Source organism: Euwallacea similis, chromosome 12 (assembly GCF_039881205.1).
Source record: "Euwallacea similis isolate ESF13 chromosome 12, ESF131.1, whole genome shotgun sequence".
In the NCBI taxonomy this organism is placed as follows: Eukaryota; Metazoa; Arthropoda; class Insecta; order Coleoptera; family Curculionidae; genus Euwallacea; species Euwallacea similis.
This window is the reverse complement of record NC_089620.1, coordinates 663,753-674,588: the sequence shown is the minus strand read 5'-3', so window position 1 is coordinate 674,588 and position 10,836 is coordinate 663,753. Positions and strand designations below refer to the sequence as shown.

Genomic DNA, 10,836 nt, shown 5'->3' with positions numbered 1-10,836 from the left:
ACGGCAGGGACAGGAAAAGCGCCCCTTTTAGCTGTCTCGGCTTTGTTCGGTCTTTTATTTTTATATACGGCTTGGTTGCATTAAAAGTATTAGGTATTACTTCATTATAGTTTTTGCGTTCATAAACAACACAACAAAACGAGTAAGTTGAGTCGTGTGCGAAGCACACAATCGTTGAGGGAGATCTCGATGAAGAATTCCCTGGAAGATGGATTGGGAGAAGAGGTCCAGTGGAATGGCTCGCGAGATCCTCTAACCTTAGTCCCCTGGATTTTTTCTTATGGGGACATTTCAAGACCAAAATCTATGCCACCCAATCTGATTCCGTCGAGGAGTTACGTGCCCGAATCGTTGAAGAGTGCAGATTAATAACACCAGAAACGTTAGGTAACGTGCGACGACTTTTGAGGATCAGCTGTACATGTGCATGGAAGTCAATGGATGTCACTTTCAACATTTATTACGATAAAATAAATAAAACACAAGTAAAATGGTTAAAATCAAGTTATTTGGTTTTTGTTTAATTTCTACAAGACCGACGTACAAAAATAACAAATAGAAGCTTGACCATGTAGAGAATAAAATTATCTTTCAAATGAGTTCTAACACAGCCCCTCTTCCAATTTGAAAATTTTAAAGGGGTTGTTTCCAGGGGTGGAGGGATGACATTTCGAAAACGACTTTTTCACCAAATGATGTCCCCCTCCCTATCAAAGTTAACGTGTTTTAGCGGTTTTTTTTAACGAACAACAAGGAAGATATTCAGGGTGGACTCTTTTTCCTGGGTCACCCTGTATAAGTTGCGATAATGTCCGTCAGATGGAAGAAGGAGGATCAATTCGATTTAAACTATCTACTTTTTGGCCATGGGCGGTCACGAGGTGGGGACAGAAGAGTATGGCCGCATGGCCACATGGTTGTTTGTGAAGATAAAGTGCAGTTATGAACTCTTTTGAAGAATATCTACTACGGGAATACCCGAATTGCCTGAACAGTAAGTGGCAATGAATATTATCAAAAGTGAAAAGCAATGGACGCATCCAGGAGCATTTCATTCAACCTTTTCTTTTAGACACTCTACCTAATTATGTACGATGTGCCTCTCCAACAAACCTACAATTTGCAGAAAATGCATTTAGGAGAACATTAAATAATTCTTTGGAGCTAGTGTACGTAGGTCCATACAAATGGCGAAAGGCACCATTCTGCCGTTGGTTTGTGGAATACTCACTCAAGAGTGGAGAAGCTATTCCAAATAATAGTCAAGAGCGAAAAAATTTATTTAAGAAAATTACTGATTATAAGCCAGCTAATACAGTGGTTGTAGATAAATGCATTAAAGAACCAAACATTCTGGCAGTTATTTATGGAATAAAAGGGGGATGCACTTGCGCAAGGCCAAATTTTGATATTGCCTCCAAAAGACCTCTGGAGTGGCTTCTATTCGAGACAGATTTCAATAAGCTTTGCATTAAGGAAGAGGTATCTACTTACATTTCAATAATATTTTAAATTAGCATAACTGATTTTTTAACTTATTTCAGGTTGAATAGTCTTGGCATGCATCAGACGAATTTTTCTTGTTTATTCTATAGCAATGTTATAAAAATTAAAATGATAGTGTAATAATTAATATTTTTCATATTTGTGTATCGTAAATTGTGTTGAAAACATTTAACATTTTTTTATCTTCCTTTCGTGGTGCATATTTGATGTTTAGTTACATATAAGCACATTTGTGGTTTGGTTTTTAAATTTTTAATTTCTTCTTCGACTTGTTTTTGGTTAAATTACAATTTTTATACTGATCATTTAAATTGCATACAAATTTTTCAGGTGTCTGTTTATTTTCTGTTATAGGGATGCTTTGCATCCCATTAGGGGTTTTGGCCCATATAGCATTACATAATTCAGGTTCATGTTTCACTGATTGTAACCTCATTATTTGACTGTTTCGTTTTATTTTTCACTACCTTTTTGTTACTGTTAATTACAGTATCGTTATCATTACATTTTGTTTCAGTAGCAGCACGCATTTGAGTAGTAACGTTTTCAAGTTTCTCTTTCAATTTGGTTACAAGATCTTTTAGTCCATGTTTATTCATCAAATATTCATATATCGGTTTGATTTGATTGTAAATTCGTAACACATTCGCTCTAGAAGTGTTATACTTACGTCCTATTTCTGTTATAGAATACTTTTCGTACTCGACTAGTTCGTAAATTTCTAATTTTTCTTCAGGATTCATTTGAATATTTATTTATTAATATTAAAATAAAATTTTTATACAGGCGCAAATGTAATGTGCCGGGTTGGAAAAACTATACGCGAGTCAAAAATATAACACTTTGTTAACTTCTCGATAATACAAGAGCGGGAGCGAGGCGTAAAGACCCTTTTTATGTAAGTGTTTCGTGAAGATGAGTCTGAAGGTTTCTGCTGGACTATCTCTTAACTGCTTGACTGCCCTATTTATATACATGATATCTACGTGGACTTTGCTAAAGTACATTAATAAGGGTAGTTTGAACCTTAAACAGTACTGAGACTTTGAGTCTCAGCTAATTACAATTTGATGGGTTGCTTATATCAGACAAAGGAATTGTGTTTCTACGTAGACATACATTCTAATTAAGTTCTAATATTGTCCTTAGGTTTCCATGAGAAAATAGTACAAGAAATAATGTAAGAGGTTAATACATATATGATATAATAATACGTATGCGTAAGCCGGGGTGCTTTACACAAAGCGCCCTAATAGAATGCCTTCGGCATCCGTATAACATTAACAAAACACTGACAGTATAATCGTGTAACGTAAGTGTAACAATTATATAACAGATTAAATTTCCTCTTTTAGAGTAGTTTTTAGTACATCGTGATGAAAACTTACATTGGAAACAACAGTAAGATAACATATCGTTTCTTCTGAGGTCCCCGTTGGAGCAGTGACTGTTTTATTAAAATTCACATGAAGAATAATTTTGTTTTTAAAACCAGAGATATTGACAGGCTGGCGAGACAAATCTACACAGTAAATTCGTTGAATAAAGCAGGTATATAAAGGGGAACTGTATTACCAAGTCCAGACACTTTTTTCAAATTATTACTATACATGTCATTAGCTACAACGTATTTTTCATTTTCGAAATCTTAAGTCAAGAAATTCTTCCGGATAACGCTTGTCGTTAATTTCAAAGTAAAGATTTTTTACGTTTGCATGATCAAATAAGTTGTTATTTTTTAATTGATCGTTAGTCCTATCTGTTTGGAAAGCTACGAATACAAACACCGGATTATCTACTGTTAAAGCGGGTACGTTTTATTTTTAATGAAATACACGCACGTGTCCTCAAACAACTTTATTCTCTCCTTTTTGGGAATCGAATGCCCCCCATACCAAAGATGCATCAGGGTCACCCCTGAGTGCATCTGTTTTTCTTCAAAAGAATTAACACACACCATTCCACCTTCTTCCCACGCTCGCAACCCTCAATCATTCTATTCACACTCATGTTAGGACAAAACTGATAGGTGAGTCGTTTTCTGCATTTTATGTTTCAGCCAAGATGATGAACAGACTCTCCATCTTTACGACTAATGGTTTATTCTAATTTAATATAGGGCTAAACAATAGAGGGTATATACATATGTATTTGATTATGGAAACTAGTTATAATACTAATTTCCTATAAATGTTCGTGATATCTAAATGTAGTGTTTTTCCCGATACATTTTTGTGCTGTATACGTTGCCAACTTTTAAATACGTATTGGTAGAGGCCTGTAGTCGATTGATAATTTCAACTTTAGCGTTATCGTCGTACTCTAGAATTGGTACTCTTAGTAAAAATTCCGTAATTACAATTTTTCCTGGATGAGGTAATGTACCATCGGCCTTTTTACTTTTCCACATGTATAACGCTTCGTTGTCATTATTTCTCGTAAATGTTATTTCAAAACCACCTTTATAGATAGGAACGTATACCTTTATAGACGTCCGAAAAAAATCCCAAACCTAAATCCCCCAATTTGCCAACAACTGAAAAATTTCCTCCACCACTGAATCTCGAGATAAAACCTGAATTTAAAAGATATCCGTACGTAGTAATTACATTTTTTTAATTTTCATCTGCAATTTGAGCACCAGAAAACGATACAGCTCCTTTAACTGTTCCTACAATTCCGGGGAACTCTATCTCGTCTAACAGTTTATTATGTTTCTTTACTTCGACATGAGAAAAAAGCCAACAATTGGTCAACAAAATTGTCAATTAGTTTGACATTTGAATTTGGACCATAATTTTTAGTATCGTCTTGATGTTTATACACTCCAGTACTGGAAGTACTGGAAGTACTGGAAATCAGAAGTACAGAAATTATCACCAATATTGATTTGAAATAAAGTTTTTTTGTTTACGCTATTTACATTTAACATTGAAACAGAATGTACATTTTTATATTCAGTTCTAATCACATCTTGAGAATATTTTAAAAATATTTGTTTACTCATATTGTTATTTATTTATGCAAAGATATTTTAAATATAATTTTTTGTTGGGACCGTTACTGAGCGTGGATCTCGCGCTCTCTCGTTCACGGTACACTCGCCACTCGGACGGTCTCTCTCACTACCACCGTCTAGACCTTCCCGCGTTCTCCCGCGAAGTCTGGAACGTACCTTTCTAGAAGCACTGCCGAGAGATATAAAAGGTCGTTGTGACGCGGCACAGGGGAAATATTATTCAATAGCGTACATCGAAGCAAAACATAGTGAAAGACAGTGAAAGAGTTCTAGTGCAGTGTAGTGTTGTTTAGTCTTTAGTGTATTTTTGTATTGTAGCGTTTGTATCCATTAAAGCTTCATATTTGTTAAGCTCACAGACTCAACATTTTTTAACAGATATTAAGGTCTTTTAAAAAATGGCGAAGCGTCTTTGAATCTATTTAGTTAGTTCTTTCCTAAAACTTTCCAATGTTTCTGCTTTTTCGATTGTCTTCCCTTTCTCAATTAATGCCATTTTAATATCTTTACTAATTTCTGCTGGTTTCTTTTTATTATTATTGTATTCGTCTAAGATTAATGTCTTAATTTTTCCATAATTTTTTATTTCCTGTTCAATGTCGTCGAACTCTTCATCGGTGATTTTTCCGTCTCTAATTGCTTTGTAGAATTTTTCTTCTATTGAATCAAGTTTACTTTTTGCCAACAACCCAACTGCAGCATGCTTATTAATTTTTTTCGTAATTATTCCACTAGAACTTCGCAAAACCGCCATAAATGTTGTTAATCCAACAGAAATTGGTACACTGAATGGAATTGGAATTGGAACTGCAAAAGATGCAATCATAATTCCAAGTTATGAAAGTGTAATTACACATTCTATATCAAAAGTTCCTGCCGAATTTTACGATATTTCTTTTTCATACGATTTCTATCCTTTCTTTCGCCACCAAGATACTGGTCATCATTATTCGACTAATTTTGTAATTGGTAGAGTTGAATTCCGGAAATTTTTGGGTAGAGATTTTGATGAAATGGTTCACAATATAAAATATTTTTTTCGGGTGGGGCCGAAGCTGTGATGTCATTTGAGTGATTTTCGTTCATATTTTATTTAATAAAATATTTTTTTCTCAAAATGTTGTTGATTGTACCTCGTAATTATAAAATCAACCAATAATTTCTTCTTTATCTAAGTCTTTAATTTTATATGTGGTAAGATTAGCGTGCTGGACTTTATTGACAATAAATATTTCTTTCGACCAATTATTTTTATATTTATTCGCGAATGTACTCTTATAACTAGTTATTCGTACGCGATCTCGTACCTTATATTTAGGTTTATCGAAAGTAACACTTCTTGTGCTCAATCGAAGCAAAATATCTGCTTCATTACTTTTTTTAACTTCGGATGGTTTCATACCGATTGTGCTGTGCATATTTTTATAGTCATATTCCATAAATAGTTTTAGTAAAATATCAATCCATTTAAAACTTTGACGAATCTCAAATTGGATTTTTAATTTTTCCTTCATTGTTCTGTTAAATTTTTCGACAATTGCTGACTTTTGTTCATTTTCCGTATGATACATTTTAATATTGTATTTTTTTAACATTGCCTTAAAAGTTGCATTTTCAAACTCTAATCCTTTATTTGTATGAAGCAGATTTGGCGATTTATGATTTACACGCATCACTGCGTTTATAATTTTTTCGAAAGCTTTAGTAGCTTTTACATCACTTTTCTTCTTTAAAGGTTCAAACCATGCAAACTTATTATTATACATATAACAAATTACTTGATCAGCGGCCCAAATATCGTCAATTCCTAACGTTATAATTTTTCGTGTAGGAAAATTTTTCCGAACTCGGTTGTGCAATTCTTTAGCTTCTTCTACGGACACGGAAGCCGAAGGCTTCCTTCGGATACCTCCAGCATCCGATGCTTCGCATCCTAAGAGGTCGGGGCGACCTCGTAACATTTCTGCACCGGTTTTAGTTACAGCTTCAGATTTCGGTGATTTAATAAACTTACTTTTGTTGGATTTACAAATTTTGCATTGTGCCGCAAGTCTCCATACCCCGTTAGACGCTTGTACTGTAGAGGCATTGATATTTTCCGTTTTCTTTTTACACTTACGACAATAAATGAGTTCTTGCTCTGACATTATTTATTATATATAGAAATTATTTCCTATTTATTTTTCTAGCAAATGCAAATATACCATAACTTGCTCCATATCTTTAATTAAGTCGTTATTTCTGTTGTACAATGAGAGTTTTATATTTGAAATCTTTGTCAAACCCTCCCTTAGAGGGACGTATAAAATCGAATCTGGTGTTTCATCATATTGTATATCTGAAATTAGCATTTTATGAACGTAACTGATATATAATAGCTCGTGAGTGTTGTGCAAGTGTTGATTTGATTCATGATTAGCATAACTAAATTCGGAAATGTGAGAATGTATTTCTACCCATCTAATGGTTTTTAAAATTTGGGATTGTAATGAGAAACATATGGCTGATTGTGCAAGAAATAAGTACTGTTTGTCGCTTTTAAACCAAGCACTTAACAAAAATTTCCTGGTTTTGTAATTTTTATTTGTAAAGGCGTTTAAAAACTGAATAAACATTATCTCCTACATAATTTACATTTAATTTCATTTTGTAGTAATCAAAATTTTCCAACCAATTTGGTATTTCTTTATTTGTTTTTTGTAAATTGACTTTAGCTACACCAACAAGTTCCTCCAAACACTTAACAAAAAGTAATTTCAGATTACGAATTGAGTATACATCATTAATTTCAAATATTCTTGTATTGAGTTTTTTTCCGCCAAGTTCCAACTGATATTGAAATTTAAAATTTTTAATTTTTTGTGTGGTGACACCGTTGAGAATGATTTTTACCAGCCCAAGTTTACGTACCTTGTCAGGTTTCAAAATTAAAGGTTGTTCAAATCTTAGATTTAGATTAGATGAATTTCGGAATATTTTTATGAATGGCATTTTTTTCTATTTTATTGTTACGAATGTTGTTTTTGTTAAAATGAAGCAGAACAAAATTAGAAATATGAATAAACTTAAGGAAAAATATTCAGTAAGTGCATTTCCATTTGAAAAACAGTACAAATACGATACATTGTTTCCTCAACCAATTAGGTGCTTGATTATAGGGGCATCCGGAAGTGGGAAAACTACGTTATTGTGGAATTTAATTCTTAAGGACTGGTTGTCATTTAAATATTTATACATCTTTGCTAAATCCATTGAACGACCGATATACCGAACATTACAGAAAATGTATGAAAACATTGAAACATCTGAAGGCGAAAAAGTGGCACATTTTCATAGTAATTGCGAGGAAATTATTTTCCTTCTTTCGGATTTCGGTTGATGACTGCTCTCCTAACGGCCTAATTGTTTTCGACGATTGTATTTTAGAAAATCAACTAACTATTAAATCATATTATACTAGGGGTAGGCCAAAAAATATATCCTGTATACACTGTGTCTATAAAGTCACGCATAATTTCTATTAAAAATCAGGTGTTTGTTTTCTGGAAAAACGCTGGGACAGTTATATGGCTATTTCGCCTTAGTTTGTAATATCTGAATATGATTCATTGTCTATTGTACGTGCCAAAATGACGAATATTAAGTCTAGCCATATCAGCAGATATTTACTATAAAAGGCAGAACCATGTAAACCATAGTTACTTATAAGTTGATATTCAAACTAGATGTATTATAATTCAACGCCCATGCCATCAGTCGACCACAAATCTTCTAAAGATTGTCTGCCACTTTTCAAAAGACCTGCTAGATAAAGAAGGCCAAAAAAGGCTTTCATTTCGATTAAAGTCGTCAACATTACATCCCTTTCACGACTATAATTCGACTGCATGCTCTGGATGTATAAATTTGTGCAACTGACTATCATATTTATTATTTCTTCAGAGAAAAAACACATCCACGAGCCGAACACTGTATTTATACCTTTTGCTGGTCCACCGGGCCCTGGTAGTTTTCTAATAATGTTATGTGGCTTCTTTTTCTTGCTGTAGGAGAGACGAATTTCCCCCATTTTGTATCGTCTTTCCTTGAAAAATTGTATCCTGCAAAATTCACTTCATCCAATTCACTATCACTATCACTTTGTGTATCTGAGTGAAGAATTTCAGTTTCAATTATATCATTTTCTTCATCATCGCTGTCGTCTATAACTTCATTGTTAATATTAAGAACTTTATCGCCTTGAAATGCTAATTGTGTTAAATATTCTGTATCAGACGAATTTGTAACATGAAATAATTTCTTTGATTTCATATTTCCAGATGATATAAGTTTTAACACTTAAGGTTGTACGGTATCTGATGGGTGTAAATCAACCAATATGAATTTGAAATCAATTCTACATATACAGGTCTCAATCATACAGCATCTTACTGTAAATTGCGTAGACACGTACGAGAGATATAGATGAAAGAATAACAAAGCGCATGTTGTGAAATTCGGGGAATCACACACGTAATTATAAAATGAATATACCATACATCTATAAGATCGCACGCGCCCCATGTAGGATTAATGAATTGGGCCAGCAATATATGTTTGTGTGCAAAATATTGATGTATGTGTACAAAAAGGAGGATCCAACAAAAAGTAATCTAGGTCAAGTGTGACAAAAAAAGTTATCCGACCCATAGTACCACAAGCGATTTTGATTTGAAACTGGTCGGCCACTTTTGTGGTCGATTAACTAAACATCAAATATGCACCACGAAAGGAAGATAAAAAAATGTTAAATGTTTTCAACACAATTTACGATACACAAATATGAAAAATATTAATTATTACACTATCATTTTAATTTTTATAACATTGCTATAGAATAAACAAGAAAAATTCGTCTGATGCATGCCAAGACTATTCAACCTGAAATAAGTTAAAAAATCAGTTATGCTAATTTAAAATATTATTGAAATGTAAGTAGATACCTCTTCCTTAATGCAAAGCTTATTGAAATCTGTCTCGAATAGAAGCCACTCCAGAGGTCTTTTGGAGGCAATATCAAAATTTGGCCTTGCGCAAGTGCATCCCCCTTTTATTCCATAAATAACTGCCAGAATGTTTGGTTCTTTAATGCATTTATCTACAACCACTGTATTAGCTGGCTTATAATCAGTAATTTTCTTAAATAAATTTTTTCGCTCTTGACTATTATTTGGAATAGCTTCTCCACTCTTGAGTGAGTATTCCACAAACCAACGGCAGAATGGTGCCTTTCGCCATTTGTATGGACCTACGTACACTAGCTCCAAAGAATTATTTAATGTTCTCCTAAATGCATTTTCTGCAAATTGTAGGTTTGTTGGAGAGGCACATCGTACATAATTAGGTAGAGTGTCTAAAAGAAAAGGTTGAATGAAATGCTCCTGGATGCGTCCATTGCTTTTCACTTTTGATAATATTCATTGCCACTTACTGTTCAGGCAATTCGGGTATTCCCGTAGTAGATATTCTTCAAAAGAGTTCATAACTGCACTTTATCTTCACAAACAACCATGTGGCCATGCGGCCATACTCTTCTGTCCCCACCTCGTGACCGCCCATGGCCAAAAAGTAGATAGTTTAAATCGAATTGATCCTCCTTCTTCCATCTGACGGACATTATCGCAACTTATACAGGGTGACCCAGGAAAAAGAGTCCACCCTGAATATCTTCCTTGTTGTTCGTTAAAAAAAACCGCTAAAACACGTTAACTTTGATAGGGAGGGGGACATCATTTGGTGAAAAAGTCGTTTTCGAAATGTCATCCCTCCACCCCTGGAAACAACCCCTTTAAAATTTTCAAATTGGAAGAGGGGCTGTGTTAGAACTCATTTGAAAGATAATTTTATTCTCTACATGGTCAAGCTTCTATTTGTTATTTTTGTACGTCGGTCTTGTAGAAATTAAACAAAAACCAAATAACTTGATTTTAACCATTTTACTTGTGTTTTATTTATTTTATCGTAATAAATGTTGAAAGTGACATCCATTGACTTCCATGCACATGTACAGCTGATCCTCAAAAGTCGTCGCACGTTACCTAACGTTTCTGGTGTTATTAATCTGCACTCTTCAACGATTCGGGCACGTAACTCCTCGACGGAATCAGATTGGGTGGCATAGATTTTGGTCTTGAAATGTCCCCATAAGAAAAAATCCAGGGGACTAAGGTTAGAGGATCTCGCGAGCCATTCCACTGGACCTCTTCTCCCAATCCATCTTCCAGGGAATTCTTCATCGAGATCTCCCTCAACGATTGTGTGCTTCGCACACG

The 10,836-nt window shown here is 34.1% G+C and overlaps 2 protein-coding genes across 4 annotated transcripts; one reads left to right on the top strand and one right to left on the bottom strand.

Annotated features, from left to right (window-relative positions):
- The first annotated feature begins 869 nt into the window (after positions 1–869).
- LOC136412656 (uncharacterized) lies at positions 870–1,656 on the top strand. Of its 2 annotated transcripts, none has more exons than XM_066395796.1 (3): positions 870–994; positions 1,073–1,482; positions 1,545–1,656. In XM_066395796.1, exons 1-3 carry the CDS (start codon positions 943–945, stop codon positions 1,551–1,553), a joined length of 471 nt encoding a protein of 156 aa, XP_066251893.1. In that variant the 5' UTR covers positions 870–942; the 3' UTR covers positions 1,554–1,656. The 2 variants fall into 2 exon arrangements, 1 of the variants encoding a protein (XP_066251893.1); XR_010752420.1 differs by having other exon boundaries at positions 889–1,020.
- A 7,677-nt stretch (positions 1,657–9,333) lies between these two features.
- Positions 9,334–10,120, bottom strand: LOC136412655 (uncharacterized). Of its 2 annotated transcripts, none has more exons than XR_010752419.1 (3): positions 9,970–10,101; positions 9,508–9,917; positions 9,334–9,445 (listed from the first exon to the last, which is right to left on the bottom strand). XR_010752419.1 is itself a non-coding variant. In XM_066395795.1 (3 exons), the coding sequence occupies exons 1-3, from the start codon at positions 10,045–10,047 to the stop codon at positions 9,437–9,439; spliced, it is 471 nt and encodes a 156-aa protein (XP_066251892.1). In that variant the 5' UTR covers positions 10,048–10,120; the 3' UTR covers positions 9,334–9,436. The 2 variants fall into 2 exon arrangements, 1 of the variants encoding a protein (XP_066251892.1); XM_066395795.1 differs by having other exon boundaries at positions 9,996–10,120.
- Positions 10,121–10,836: the final 716 nt, after the last annotated feature.